This window comes from Protomyctophum parallelum (genome assembly GCF_964188405.1).
Source record: "Protomyctophum parallelum genome assembly, chromosome: 7".
Lineage (NCBI taxonomy): Eukaryota > Metazoa > Chordata > Actinopteri > Myctophiformes > Myctophidae > Protomyctophum > Protomyctophum parallelum.
In genome coordinates this window covers 15,032,217-15,048,607 of record NC_139705.1, presented here as the reverse complement: position 1 = coordinate 15,048,607, position 16,391 = coordinate 15,032,217, and the positions used below count along the sequence as shown (strand labels likewise).

At 46.4% G+C, this 16,391-nt stretch overlaps 1 protein-coding gene across 1 annotated transcript in view; it reads right to left on the bottom strand.

The window, feature by feature from the left end:
* Positions 1 to 2,347: 2,347 nt before the first annotated feature.
* Positions 2,348 to 16,391, bottom strand: part of cacna2d3a (calcium channel, voltage-dependent, alpha 2/delta subunit 3a) — a gene marked incomplete at both ends in the record, with an annotated part of 288,788 nt that continues 274,744 nt past the window's right edge. The window contains 3 exon segments of the mRNA XM_083769683.1: positions 2,348 to 2,440; positions 3,675 to 3,783; positions 8,433 to 8,543. Of these exon segments, the coding sequence (XP_083625809.1) occupies positions 2,348 to 2,440; positions 3,675 to 3,783; positions 8,433 to 8,543 (313 nt within the window).

Sequence of the window (16,391 nt, the reverse complement as noted above, 5' to 3'; positions counted from 1 at the left end):
TAGAGCATACGCTGAATTATGTGGGCTTTTAATCCGCGAAAATCGAGCGAAAAAAGCTCCCCCCGTTTGTTATGAACGGCAGCACCACCCGCCATCTTGGTACACCCGGAAGACGCAGCACAGGACCCTCCTCCATGAGGCGTTGAACCCCATTCGTTTGCATTGGCCTCAATTTCCCAGAAGCCCTAGCAGCCCACAGCATGTGACGATTTCCGGTTTCTCCGTCAAAACAAATGCATCTAGTCTCTTTCTCCGCGGCGAAGAAGGATTTTATTTTTATTTATTACATTACGGCGGATTAAACACATAAAACAAAAGTCGCGTATGTCCGATATGGCAGCGACATTAACCTGGAGTAATCCATTCAAAGCACGGAAACTGTTAAAGAACCATGGTTACTAAAGTAACCTCCATGTTTCCAGAGACCTGTTTTTGAAGCCACGTGATGTAAGCGCATTCAAATCCACCATCTTTGATTTCCAGACCCGAGTGGCACTGGAAAACAAATGCTATTGGCTGGAAGGAGAGGGCGGGTCTTCACTCAGTAGAACCAGTATAAAGCATGCCCTTCTTTCAGAATTATCTTTTTTTTTTTAATTATTATTATGGGAGCATAATAAAAAATAAAAAAACCCAAAAACACAGAAGCATATCATGATTATTGAAAGAAGACTTTAAACTAGGAATTGAAAACATAATGTATATATATTAGAGCTGCCAACGAATATTCGTTTTCCGAATCCATTTCCGAATCCAAAAAATAAATGAATAACCGAATATATCAAATTAAGGTCAGAATTAAAAATAATAATAAAAAATATATTTTATTTATTATTATTATTAGTTTTCACGAGACGGTGCCATGGGTAAGCGACGCGTTGTGACTTGTGAGCTTGTAGATTAGTTATATTTGCCACGCAACACGCCGACACCGGCATACAGAATAAATAAATAAATAAATAAATAAATAAATAAAGAATAAATCATCTCTGCCTCGTACTCTTCCTAGCAGCGCAGCCTGCGTAGTGAGCACAGGGCGGGCGGGGCCGCGGGAGCCTTTTACGTTCTTTGCGCAGTGAGTGTAGGCTGCACAGAATGGTGAAATCTTCCGTCAACAGCGTATCTAGTGATCAGAATCTGGGTCGGTGACTGTTGTTTCGGACAGACGGGAGAATCATGAAGCGACTTTATCCTTCAGGAAATTATAAGAAGATAAATAAAATGCGTAAGGATGAAATGTGGTGCCGGGTCCGGCAGCAGCAGCAGCAATGCAGTGTTCTGTTCTGTGAATTAAATTAATACTGCCTCCGTGCCTCGTTTTGATAAGGCTGTGTGGTAGGATTGCTCATTTAAGAAAAAAAAAGTTTTACTGGAGAAAGGAGAATGAATGCGTTGTGTTCCAACTCGCTTTTCAGCCGCACCAATGCGCGGAGAGAGAGTTGCGCCAGCAATGCGATCTTAAATGTTATGTCTCAGGTTGTATTGGTGTAAATATAATTATTAATAAATCCGAATGGCTCGAATTGAAATCCGAAATCCGAATGGGTCGAATTGCTCGAATCCACGTGGGTTTTTAAAACGAATATCCGAATCCAATTTTTGGACAATTACGGCAGCACTATTATATATAAAAAAAAAAGTTTACTTAATGTAATACAACCAAGTCCGGCAAAACTAGCCTGGTTAATAAACCAGACCGAATCAGCCGTTGGCAAAAATAAATTGCCTGCCGGCGGATTATGGTATGGAGAGGCTCAATTGTACGCCCATTTCCTACACCAGAGAAATGGGGCGGCCAATCGGGACACGGTATGCAATATGGGCGGGCTTTGGTACAGTGACTTTCAATGCTTGAGACCTTTGACTGACAGCCGCTCTGACCAATTGCGTCAAAGAGAAAATGTTTCAACCCGCCCCCCTGGAAATGAAATCCAAGCTGAGCCTCCCAAGACTAATATCCCGCGGTGCGTGCGATATTAGTCTGGTTTATTAACCAGGCTACGGCAAAACACCCATAAACGTTAATGGAATGAGAGTTCTTCTGCAACCAGAAGGAGGGGAAATAGCGACACATCGACGAGAACTGCAGTCTTTTCATTACTTCCACCGGCTTCGTTTGCCGCGGCGGATGCTTGCCGCCTATAGAGCCGGTCGGCTCTAGTGGGGCTTCATGGGAGGCGGGTAGTAGCAGTGGTGGTGGTGGTGGTGGTGAGTCGAAATCGGGCACGGGTCTAGCGAGGGGACGAGGGGTTCTCTTCTTCTCCGTGGCATGGTTTAGGGTCGTTTTGCATGCCGAGCCAAGCCAATCCAAGTCCAGATATGGATGGGGAGGCGTGGCCAGCCCTGGTCACCTGGGGAAGAGCGCCAGCAGCGCGCAGAGCAGCGTGGCGGCCACGGACGGAAGCAGAGCCACAGCACCTCCACATTCCATGGAGTTCTCCTGGAGAGAGAGACCATGAGAGACAACAGAGAGACAACAGAGAGAGAGAGAGAGACCATGAGAGACAACAGAGAGACAACAGAGAGAGAGAGAGACCATGAGAGACAACAGAGAGAGAGAGAGAGAGAGAGAGAGACCAGAGCACCTCCACACTCCATGGAGTTCTCCTGGAGAGACCATGAGAGACGAGAGAGAGACCTCTTAAGTCGTGATAACATAATGACACATAAGTGTAAAGAAGAGGTCCTCCGTTACTTATACTTTGAACATTTATGCTTATTTTGTACCAGTACCAGTGTTTGATTGAATTATTTATATTGGCACAGCTTATGAACTTTAGTCATTTGCATATTTGCACAAAAAGGAAAAAGCAGTCATGATTTTAATTAGTTTATTGAAAAGTATTAAAACATGTGAGCTTGTTTACTCATGTGTTTACTGATTATGTGTGCAAAATAAGCATAATGTGCAAAGTAGAGCACCTCTTCATAACAGCAAGTATCTGACATTACTGTATATTAGGTATACTGTAATTTATAAGGTTTTCTTCATTTCCTGAAAAAATTACATTTTTGGAGACTGTAGAGATATTATGTAAATGAGCGGTTTGAGCTTGTAATGAACTTGTAATTCGCCCAAAATAAGGAACAAAGTGAGTCCATCATTTCAATAAGGGACACGTCTAAGTTTCCAAATGAAGCGACAGATTCTGTACTTCAAGGGACAGTTGGCATTGGCAGCCCTAGTTCTACTGGGAATTTGGAAGCATTTTCTTTTCTTTTTTCCTTCTTTTCTTTTAGCAGAGCGCTTAGCATTTTCAGCCTGGAAATAAATGCATAAATGCTTTGGTTGGACAGACAGACAGACAGACAGACAGACAGACAGACAGACAGACAGACAGACAGACAGACAGACAGACAGACTTCCACTGTTTCCACACGCAAAACGGCCGACAGCCGCGGACAGTTGAAGCTGCGCACAGCTTCTTTTTCCGGGTTTTTAGACAGCTGGTGGATGGAAATTAAGCTCCACCTCCGCGGACAACTGACGCGGCGGAGAGCGTTTCTGGGAATATGGCCATCGCGCAAGTCGTCCGCGGAAGTGGAGCTTCTTTTCCATCCACCAGCTGTCTAAAAACTCGGAAAAAGAAGCTGCACCCAGTCGAGAACGTGCGCGGCTCTTTATAAAGTGTGGCAGCACCGAGACAGTGTGTCTGGTGTGGGCGTGGCCTCACCTCAGGGTGGAAGGGGTGACAGGTGTCCGGGCGTCGCCGGTCCTTCTGGAACTTCAGTCGCTCACACTTGAGAGATTCATTATGTGAGGTCCAGGTTAAGGAACAAACACTCAGTGTACTTTTTCTCAAGTAATGTACTTAACATTTTGAAGTACTTTTATTTCTACTCCACCACATCTCAGATCCAAATATTGTACTTTTACTCCAATATATTTACTTGAAAAGTAAAAGTAACTTTAGTGACTATAGTTACTTTTTTAATTTTGATTATTATTACAAAACATACACTAACCACATACATTATACACTAACCATACAATCTCACAATGCGCATTGTAGATCGGCTATTTTCAGCATGCAATCAAGTGCAAAATCTGCCATTACACCACCATCAAGGCCTACGAAAATATTTTTTGGTCGACAAAACCAACTGTAGATTTAGTCGACTATTAAATCAATATTTAGTTGATTAAAACTAGACTCAATCTATAACATTTCAGGTGACTAAAACAAAATGAAGTACTCCACAGTAAATGTACTCATTAAGAACCGTGTACTGAAGTACTCCACAGTAAATGTACTCATTGAGAACCGTGCACTGAAGTACTCCACAGTAAATGTACTCAGTTCCTTTCCATGGCATGGTCTACCTCCTTATTTATAATGGAAAGGACACGTGTTGTGGAGTGCACCGTGGTGGAAAGATGCCCTTGTTGAAGGCAGGGCTATTTTTGCTCACTGCAAGAGAGGAGGAAAAACTTGCTGCTGTTGCCGGGGAAGAAACCATGTATCTCCAAATTTCCCCTTTTTTATTTTTCATATTTACCACAGCACCATCTGGTGGATGGCTCAGGGCGCCATCCTTCTACCCTAATAGACAGGGGGTACACAAGCACATGGCCGTTTATCCGTGCTCCTTCTCCTACCAAACCACACTGTTGGCACACATCTCTCCATGCAAAATAAAATCTTCACGCTCCCAGAATCCAGCTGCACTACATTGCATCCACACAACTGTCATATTTACTGTACAAATATTACTTTTGCACAACATTTCGCTGTGATGCAAATTACATCACAACTTTCTCATTCCCCGGTACCTCCCCTTTTCACTGCACACACATACACACACACACACACACACACACACACACGTGCGCACACACATACACAGGGCACAGCAGCACGGTACAGCACAGTATGCTACAGTACAGTACAGTATGGTAAGGCACAGCACAGTACAGTATGGACCAGTACAGTGCGTTACAGTATGGGACAGTATTGTACGGTACAGTACAGTACAGAAGAGAAGAGAGCAGAACAGAGGAGAAGAGAGCAGAACAGAGGAGTACAGTACAGTACAGTACAGTACAGTACAGTACAGTACAGTACAGTACAGTACAGTACAGTACAGTACAGTACAGTACAGTACAGTACAGTACAGTACAGTACAGTACAGCACAGCACAGCACAGTTGAGTCGAGTCGAGTGTAGAGTGTGAGTAGAGTAGAGTGTGAGTAGAGTAGAGTGTGAGTAGAGTGCGAGTAGAGTGCGAGTAGAGTGCGAGTAGAGTGTGAGTAGAGTGTGAGTAGAGTAGAGTGCGAGTAGAGTGCGAGTAGAGTGCGAGTAGAGTGCGAGTAGAGTGCGAGTAGAGTGCGAGTAGAGTGCGAGTAGAGTGCGAGTAGAGTGTGAGTAGAGTAGAGTGCGAGTAGAGTGCGAGTAGAGTGCGAGTAGAGTGCGAGTAGAGTGCGAGTAGAGTGCGAGTAGAGTGCGAGTAGAGTGCGAGTAGAGTGCGAGTAGAGTGCGAGTAGAGTGCGAGTAGAGTGCGAGTAGAGTGCGAGTAGAGTGCGAGTAGAGTGTGAGTAGAGTAGAGTGCGAGTAGAGTGCGAGTAGAGTGCGAGTAGAGTGCGAGTAGAGTGCGAGTAGAGTGCGAGTAGAGTGCGAGTAGAGTGCGAGTAGAGTGCGAGTAGAGTGCGAGTAGAGTGCGAGTAGAGTGCGAGTAGAGTGCGAGTAGAGTGCGAGTAGAGTGCGAGTAGAGTGCGAGTAGAGTGCGAGTAGAGTGCGAGTAGAGTGCGAGTAGAGTGCGAGTAGAGTGCGAGTAGAGTGCGAGTAGAGTGCGAGTAGAGTGCGAGTAGAGTGCGAGTAGAGTGCGAGTAGAGTGCGAGTAGAGTGTGAGTAGAGTAGAGTGCGAGTAGAGTGCGAGTAGAGTGCGAGTAGAGTGCGAGTAGAGTGCGAGTAGAGTGCGAGTAGAGTGTGAGTAGAGTAGAGTGCGAGTAGAGTGCGAGTAGAGTGCGAGTAGAGTGCGAGTAGAGTGCGAGTAGAGTGCGAGTAGAGTGCGAGTAGAGTGCGAGTAGAGTGCGAGTAGAGTGCGAGTAGAGTGCGAGTAGAGTAGAGTGCGAGTAGAGTGCGAGTAGAGTGCGAGTAGAGTGCGAGTAGAGTGCGAGTAGAGTGCGAGTAGAGTGCGAGTAGAGTGCGAGTAGAGTGCGAGTAGAGTGTGAGTAGAGTAGAGTGCGAGTAAAGTGTGAGTAGAGTAGAGTGCGAGTAGAGTGCGAGTAGAGTGCGAGTAGAGTGCGAGTAGAGTGTGAGTAGAGTAGAGTGCTAGTAAAGTGCGAGTAAAGTGCGAGTAGAGTGCGAGTAGAGTGCGAGTAGAGTGCGAGCGAGTATAGTGCGAGTAGAGTGCGAGTAGAGTAGAGTGCGAGGCGAGTAGAGTGCGAGTAGAGTGCGAGTAGAGTGCGAGGCGAGTAGAGTGCGAGTAGAGTAGAGTAGAGTGCGAGTAGAGTGCGAGTAGAGTGCGAGTAGAGTACGAGTAGAGTACGAGTGCGAGTAGAGTGCGAGTAGAGTATGAGTGTGAGTAGAGTGCGAGTAGAGTACGAGTAGAGTACGAGTGCGAGTAGAGTGCGAGTAGAGTGCGAGTAGAGTGCGAGTAGAGTACGAGTAGAGTACGAGTGCGAGTAGAGTGCGAGTAGAGTGCGAGTAGAGTGCGAGTAGAGTGCGAGTAGAGTGCGAGTAGAGTACGAGTAGAGTACGAGTGCGAGTAGAGTGCGAGTAGAGTGCGAGTAGAGTACGAGTGCGAGTAGAGTGCGAGTAGAGTGCGAGTAGAGTGCGAGTAGAGTACGAGTAGAGTACGAGTGCGAGTAGAGTGCGAGTAGAGTGCGAGTAGAGTACGAGTGCGAGTACGAGTGCGAGTAGAGTGCGAGTAGAGTGCGAGTAGAGTGTGAGTAGAGTGTGAGTAGAGTAGAGTGCGAGTAGAGTGCGAGTAGAGTGCGAGTAGAGTGCGAGTAGAGTACGAGTAGAGTACGAGTGCGAGTAGAGTGCGAGTAGAGTGCGAGTAGAGTACGAGTGCGAGTAGAGTGCGAGTAGAGTGCGAGTAGAGTACGAGTGCGAGTAGAGTGCGAGTAGAGTGCGAGTAGAGTAGAGTAGAGTGCGAGTAGAGTAGAGTGTGAGTAGAGTGCGAGTAGAGTAGAGTGCGAGTAGAGTGCGAGTAGAGTGCGAGTAGAGTGCGAGTAGAGTGCGAGTACACTCAGTAGGCGTTTGGGTTATGATGACGATGTCACGCGCATAGCCTCTACTCTACACAGCATACAATTTGACACAAATACTACAGTCTCTGAGTATCGGTGCTCTGTCTGCTATTGATCAGCCTCTGCCATGCACTGTGTGGGCTCTGGTGAAACACCCTGGTCCATCTGTTGGAGCCTCAACTTCAGATCTCATCCACCACATTTTCACCACTTCTCTTTCATCTAGTGACGACGGGGTGGGTAGGGTGACGTATGTGTGTGTGTGTGTGTGTTGGGGAGGGGGGGGGGGGGGGCACTCCTCCCCGGAAAAAAAGCCTTGCCGCAAAATTAAAACGGTCCCCCTCACTTGTTCCCGTCGCTGCAGCTTAGTCGGTGGTGGACACTAAACTATTCTCTAGTCATAACGCTGCTGACACTGGAATCCACACAGTGGAAAGAGCTCTCTCTCTCTCTCTTTCTCTTCAAACTCATGACAGGCTAATTCTGTTGTCCTCCACTATGAGGAAGAAACCTCAGACCCCCCAGTGAGTCACTAGACCTGGCCACTAGAACACTATCCCGCGGACAAACGTTGGGAGGGCAAACTCCCCCGGAGGTCATTTTTGTCTCCCACTCTGCAGTTCCGTGGACGTCTATTATGGACCCCCAACTGGCTACATCAAGAGTGTAACCGTGGAAAAGGTCACCTACCAAAAAACGACCATTGGACTGCTATCATATTATATTACAACACTACACTGCATTTATCTTAACATTCTGATACCATGCACTATATATCATTGTTATACCATATTATATTATCTTAATATCTTACACCATTACATTTATTATTATTGCTATATATTGCTACTATTTGTATTTGCCTGTATCTCCTTCTCTCCCTATTCTTGTCTCTATTTCTCTCCCCAGACACGGTTGAGGCAGATGGCCGGGTTCTGCTTGACGTTTCTTCTTAAGGGAGAGTTTTTCGTTACCACTGTCGCAAAATTGCGTGCTGAGGGTGGGATCTCTGTCGGTCCTTTGCTCATGTAAAGTGTCTTGAGACAACTTGTAGTGATTTGACACTTTAATGAAATTGTATTTAATTGAAAATAGCCGATCTACAAGCCCACAACGCATGGCGATGCCACGACAACGACGATAATATGCTTGATCCATCCGCCTCCCCCCGCGACCTCTGCCATCCGATCGTTGGTGTCCACCGGGCCACCTCGTTCAATGGGTAAAAAGGATATACATGATCTCGATGGGGACCATGGTGACGGGCTCGATCATGCTGCAGTCACACTTGTTGTCCGTCACCACCATGAATAGATTACTGCTGGGGATCTGCTGGATCACAAAGGATCTGCCGAGAGAGAGAGAGAGAGAGAGAGGGAGACAGACGGACAGAGAGCGAGAGAGAGAGAGAGAGAGAGAGAATCTGAAATCCCAGTTGAATAGAATTGTGTACGTGACAACATGAAGCCTCCGTGACCCAATGAATATTGCATGGCTTCATTTAAAAAAACAAAAAAACAAAACAGATGTCCACAGGCTGATTAGAACACAGGAATTGGTCTATGTTGTGTAGATGAAGGGGGAAATTTGACAACATTTTGTCTTGATGACAGAAGTTTGAACTGTGCCATTATAAACAACATAATAAAGAGTTAGTGAGTTACTGTACATTATGAAATCCACAATCCCTCAGAACTCTGCTCAGCCGTTTCCAATAATCATTCGTTAATGAGTTCCTTTCTCTCAAGTTCAGTCGATTCTGTTTCTATGGCTTATTGCACGCTTTGCACATTGCGTTTAGCATTAGGACCAGAGCACTGCACAGTAGTGCGAAGCCCTATTGAAATCGCAATGATTATTATTATTTTATCCACAATGAATCGCATTCTGTAGGCTACTACGGCACTGCTAACAAACGTGTTAATACGGTATTCAAACAATCAATCAGAGAGAGAGAGAGAGAGAGAGAGAGAGAGAGAGAGAGAGAGAGAAAGAGACATACTGTACAGAGACAGAGAGAAAAGAAAAAGGACCACTCTCTGAGGAAGGCTTGACACCAAAAGGCGTCCGTGTTTGCTATGTCTGTCTGTGTGCCTTAATACTATGAATAAAAAGTACCAGAAGGACTTTGGAGTGCTGGCTATTTCTTTCTTACAGAGAGAGAGAGAGAGAGAGAGAGAGAGAGAGAGAGAGAGAGAGATACATAGATACAGAGAGAGAGAGACAGAAAGAGAGATACGGAGAGACAGAAAGATGGGGGGGGGGGGGGTTGGCGAGCAGACAAGGAGACTATAGGAGAGTATAGGCTTGACGTACATTTCCATGTGTGTCAGTGGATTTGTGTTACCAATGTTCACATTCCCTCTCAGGGGGGGTTGGGGGGGTGGGCAGAGGGGGGGTGGTTGGACATGTGTCAAGAAGATGACTTGTGTCTCTGCCAGCTGTCAATAAACACACTCTATGCACTGAGACAGAAAGACAGGCAGACAGGACAGAATATGCAACAAACATGCGCGCGCGCACGCACACTCACACACTCACACACACACACACAGGGCGGGGGGTTTCTTTCCACTTTCTCGTCTCTTCATCTCATCTCCTGTACTCTCTCTCTCTCTCTCTCTCTCTGTCTCTCTCTCTCTCTCTCTCTCTCTCTCTCGCCCTCCCCCCCCCCCCCCGTTTCATCCCATCACGGGGCGAGCACCAATGAAGTGTCGCAGAATATAAAACACTCCAAAAAGGGGAGACAAATGGGAACCACACTTTTTGGGTTCCCCCCAGACTCAGAGCTCCCCCCCCCCCCCTCCCCTCTATGGTATGGCTGTAGTTTTTACTGGACCCAGAGATCAGGGCCTCATGGCTGGGCCTGATTTATGACCCGGGCCCAGGGCTTTATGAAGAGGAGAAGGCCGTAAAGATGATCTCTTCTTTTTCTCTCACTCTCTCTCTTTCTTTATCTCTAACTCTCTCCCCGAAAAAAACCCCAACCCCCTCTCCTCTCTTCTCTTCTCTTCTCAAGCCGGCCGGGTGATTTATAGCGCTCACTGCGAGGCATATATCAGGACTTGTATGAAGGCATGCACCTATGCACATGTCTGCACACACACACTTGCGCGTGCGCAGGCAGACACACACACACACACACACACACACACACACACACACACACACACACACACACACACACACCCCCCCACACACACACACACACACACACACACACACACACACGTGTATATATGCAGCCGGCTGGACAAATCCCATCTCTTGAAAGGAGGACAGGAACTATGACAGAGTGGGAGAGACCTGACGGATACGGACAGGCGAGCTATCTTCCAGGCATATCTCCATCTCGTACTGAAGTGAAAAGCCACGTCTTGACATAATCCCAGAAACACAGCCGTGCCGCCATTTTATGTACCACAACTAACACAGTGGTTTACAAAGGTTTTTCTTTTTGTTTTTTAGCTCAAGACCCCAGTGTAGACACTGTGTAGTGTCTTCCCACGGGACCCAAACATAAAAAAAAGAAAAAAGGTATTGTCCACAAATCTTACTTTTTTCTTACACTTACTTTCATCCACTCAACCTGGCATCCCTATTTTGGGCATGTCATTTTATTGTTAAGATAGTATTTTTATTTAAGTTACAAAAAAAAGTGCCGTATCGCGTTGTATCACAACACATTGATTGTGATTGTCATAGATTGGTAATTTCCGCCATGTCGTGTGTGCGAGAACTATAATGTGTGCATGCGTGCGCAACAATTTACTTACTTTGCCTACTTTATTTAGGCATTTAGCAGACCCTCTCATCCAAAGTGCAAAGTAAATACATTTACAGTACATTGAATGCAGAGAGACAGTGTTGTGCCTCAGTAATCTATAGGATCACATAGAATGCAGAGAGACATTGTAGCACCTCAGAAAACTATAGGATCACATAGAAAACCAAAGTCAAACCAAGAATAGTCCGATCTGGCCCAGAATATCACCTGATTTCAACCAGCATAAATTCTGCCCACTAAGACAGACATCCTGGATGAATCAGAGAGAGTCCGAATGAGGCCAGATTAACTTTAAGTAATAAATCATAACTAGTCAGATCTGGCCCAGAATAGATATCTATCTATCTTCTATCTATCTATAAATAAATGCAAGTCTCTGTGTCTGTCTGTGTGTAATCCACGTAACTCGAGAACTGTTCACCCAACCGACTTCCACACCACCACAGGGGGTGCAGTGCCTGGTGTCGAGTCGGTCGGACCCCCAGTTGTCCAGGACAGCCCCAAAAGTCCTCTGCCCGGGCTCTGGACCGGGCCCCTGCCCAGGCATGCCTGACACAGAACTCCATATATAGGAATAAAGGTACACAGAGAGACAGATACAGAAATATCCTTTTCTGACATCACAATGTCTGACAAAGAACTCCAGAACTCCATTTATGGGCATAAAAATAAATTCAACGCAGTGCAGTGCCCACGGGCACTGTATCCTAGTTATTTCAACTGGTGCAGACGTCCTAGAAATGACGTAAAGATCACCCCCATATGGACTGTGATCTGGCTTAGTCCTGAACGTCACCAAAGAACGTCATTATAATGCTATCCTGACGTCATTTGTCTTAAACTATACTAAATGCTATCCTGACGTCATTTGTCTTAAACTATACTAAATGCTATCCTGACGTCATTTGTCTTAAACTATAATATAGGATCACAGGTAAACAAAAGACAAAGCCTGCTTGGGAACCGACCACATCTCACCATGACAAGCAGCAGAAAGCCGACAAGGGAGAGCAGCCCGTATCATGCCGCTACAAACCAACCCAGGCAGAGCCAATTCCAATCAGGCTGAATTAGGATCTGCTGGTGGTTAATAGTGCGCGCTCTCACCCGGAGCGCAGCGCAGCACCGCTCTGACAGAAAGCACAGCGCAGCACAGCGCAGCACACAAGTGCGGAATGTCCTGTAGGTTCGAGTAAATGGTCACACCCGCCTCGCGACTTTCCCTACTCGCAGGACTCTGGGGGATGAGGATTTACTATTCTGTCCATATCGGGTTGCAACTCGAACGGAGTTCAGTCGGCTAAAGCAAACTTTGCAACATCTCGACGCGGCAACTCGTGCGCTTTAGCTCAATTGGTGGTGTCTCTCGTGGCTCAAGTTCGCTTGAGACAGTGCCTGTCCGTCGTGGTCTAAAACTGTACTTTTTTAAAGATTCCGCACTAGCCGCAGCGTAGCTTTGCACAGCACAGCACAGCACAGCACAGCACAGCACAGCACAGCACAGCACAGCACAGCACAGCACAGCACAGCACAGCACAGCACAGCACAGCACAGCACAGCACAGCACACAGCTCTGATAGAAAGCAGAGCTGCGCGGTCCTGGAAGAAAGACTTAAACACATCCTGACAGCACAGCTGCTGGCCTTGAACAAACCCAGAGCGCATGCAGACAGCGCACGCACACACACATGCACGCACAGACGCACATATCATCTTTGTCGGGAAGAAACCTATTATCTCCCATATTTTAACTGTTTTTCACAAATGAACGCCCTGCGTGAACACACCCCAGCACCCTGCGTGAACACACCCCAGCGCCCTGAATGAACACACCCCGGCGTCACATAAAAGCATCAAAAGTAGCAGATGCACAAGCTGCAGTTTCGAGCTTATAGATCTACCTTTGATCTGTTTTTTTATTTGAATCCTGAAAAGTAACAGTTTTGACACATATGAGGTTTCCACCTGACAGAGACAATATGCTGCTGTATGCATAGTGTGCACATACAGTACAGTACATTCATGCACGCACGCACGCGCACACACAGTATATGTATTAGGTACGCACACACATACAGTACTGTACGTCGAACATGTCTGTGTGTTTTCACTGCTAGTGAGGAGCCCACACCGGGAGGACGCCGTAGACTAGAGCCTCCGTGTGTGTGTGTGTGTGTGCATACTTTCATATTTGTAGACTAGCACACACATCACAAGTGCATACACACCCTGGCGCAGACGCACGCGCATACACACACACACAGTGAAGATGTGAGCCAGCAGACAGACAGAGAACAGAGACATGCAGGGTGTGAGTCAGACGAGAGATAGTGAAGGATGGAAGACGGACGGACGGACGGACAGACAGACAGACTTTTTTAAGCCCCCTTTTCTCCCCGAATGTAGTCGTTATGGCAGTTCATTCCTGCCCACGTGCATTGCTGTGTGTTGTCACTGAACAGCTGCCAGAGAGAGGAGCCCCCACAGGGAGGACGCAGACTAGCCTCCATGACAGACCTCCCACCCAACACTCCCTGCTGACAGGACAGTACGTGACAGACCTCCCACCCAACACTCCCTGCTGACAGGTCAGTACGTGACAGACCTCCCACCCAACACTCCCTGCTGACAGGTCAGTATGTGACAGATCTCTCACCCAACACTCCCTGCTGACAGGTCAGTACGTGACAGACCTCCCACCCAACACTCCCTGCTGACAGGTCAGTATGTGACAGATCTCCCACCCAACACTCCCTGCTGACAGGTCAGTACGTGACAGATCTCTCACCCAACACTCCCTGCTGACAGGTCAGTATGTGACAGATCTCTGACCCAACACTCCCTGCTGACAGGTCAGTACGTGACAGATCTCTCACCCAACACTCCCTGCTGACAGGTCAGTACGTGACAGACCTCCCACCCAACACTCCCTGCCGACAGTATGTGCAGTGACAACTATCACCCTCCTCGCCTGACTTAATTCCTTCCCCTAGGAGTTATGACACTCCACTGCCGCTCCGTTCCGCGGCCGACGCCGCAACGGCCGAGACATGTGTTGCCAGTTAGAAATCACCCATGTCTTCCCTGTGAGGTTAGGGTTAGGGTGTCAGCGTTGCTGGTTAAACCCCCCCCCCATAGCTCCTGACATGCGAATCAGCCGTGTCTTCCATGGGAGGTATAGGGTACGGGTGAGGTTATGGGGTAGGGTGTCGCACTGATGGTGCCGCCGAGAAACACTGCCGCAGGTATGGTCGGCAATTGGTGGCGAGCGACTCCGCGGCATCAGCCACCCCCACTGAGAACCACTGTCTGAACGGAGCTAGTGGAGATGCTGCTGGCAACCTTCGCCTCTCTTTATAAACACACGACACACAATCCACCACTATTCTATCTCCACTGTCTGTGGCTACGTAGTGCGTATCAGCACCATGGTGTCAGCAAGGCAAACTAAACGGCCCAGACATCTAAAGCCCCGCGAGAGGAGGCCGTTTGGAAAGCGTTTTCGTTGCTGTCGGGGCATAAACCTCCACATGAAAATGTGTTTGAATCTTTCCACAAAATAACGCCCTACTTGATCATCACTACAGCGTCACGCAGAAGCATCAATAGTAGCTAAAAATGTGGTGCCAAGCGACGCCTTTTGAGCATGTAGATCTGCTATTTTTGCAATGTTTCGAATCACGTAAAGTAACAGTTTTGGACATAATGGTTTCCACCTGACAGAGACGATTTCCAGCTTAGAATGACTTAATGTAATGAAGTTCCAAGCGTCATTTTGGTGACATTCTGCTTTCTATCTTGGCTGCATGATGGATGTGCCCATGCAGAGTATTGGGCATATTGCTTGTTTTGGTGTCTCTTGCTTTTCCCAAATAGAAGACTGTATTTTCGTTGTGATTTTGACCTTTTAATCGCCGGCAGTGATCTCAAAGAACTGGCAGTGAGACCCGTGCTGGCCATGTCGGTTTTTTTGCCACATAATTTTGCACAAAGCTTTAGTGTTTGACTTGGGTCAGGAGCGATCCAGGTTTTTAAATTTGGGGTGTTCGAGCCATATACGCTCAAAAACAAACAATGACACAATTTCACACTTTTTTTCCCACCCTTTAAGTCTACCAGACTAACGTTAGTGCTGTTTTGATGCCGACTCAGAAACAATTGCCTAACTGCAGTGAATGCAATAATAATACAGGGCAGCCCTTTGCTTGAATTAGACATGTTGCCCAGATTGAAAGCTGACATCCAGAGAGCTCTCACAAGAAAGCTTAGGTCAGTCAAGGTTCTCAAACTTGTTTGGCTTCTGCTTGTTCTGTGCTTTTTTATATTGTTAAACGCTTCAGCAGATCAGCAGGTTCACGCACAGTTTGTTAATGATTTATGATCATTAATGGCATGTTGCCCCCGCGCCACGATACGCATAAGCGGTTCGAAGATGGATGGATGGAAAGGCATAAAGATTATTTACAATAACAAAATATATACCAGCCGCTTATCAGCCACTGGAGTAGTGTGGTGGTGTTTGCAGTTTAAGTATCAATACTGCAATGTAGAAACGCAGTAAACAAAATGTACTTGAGTAAAAGTATGCTATATATTTTTTTCATGGCCCAGCAGTGGGTCCCGGGCCACAGGTTGAGAATCCCTGGCCTATATTAGTGGACCTTCGTCAGAGCATTTTTCAAACTTGACTTATCGTCACAATTAACAAAAGTTTCATAAGGCCTTGTGTCGTGTGTAATTCAGCAATTATCGATTTTAACGGCTTCAGCTGGTTGCAAATAAAGCTATAAACGCAAAGCGATGTTTTTGCAATTGCTGCAGTTCTCCCGTTTCCTACAGACAGTATAGGACAGCAGGAACCCAACGTTCTGTTCTTGAACCGCTTATCGTAGGAGGAGGAAACTCGTATCTCCATGGATAGACTTCGTCATTCAAGAGTCGCACAAAAGCAAGGAAAATATCCCATCTACCAGCGGTGGAAAGTAATCAAGTACATGTACTCAAGTACTGTACTTATAAATATTATTTTGAGGTAGGCTACTTTTACTTTACTGGGTTATTTCCGCTTTTCAGTACTTGTAGGATACTTCTACTTCACCACATCTCAGAGGCAAATATTGTACTTTTACTCCACCACAATTATTTGAATACTTTAGTTACTAGTTACTTTGTACTAGATAAATTATTATAAAACATACATTAACCACTTTAGCCAATATAAGCCATTTGAAATTAGCCGATCTACAAGCTCACAATGCGGCATGTTGTGAGCTTGTATAGAGAGGTATTTTCAAACATTTTAGTACGTTTACTTTTGGTACATTAAGTAGCCTTATTTTGACGCCAATATTACTTGTAACAGAGTATTGTTATATTGTGGTATTGTTACTTTTTCCTAAGTACAATATC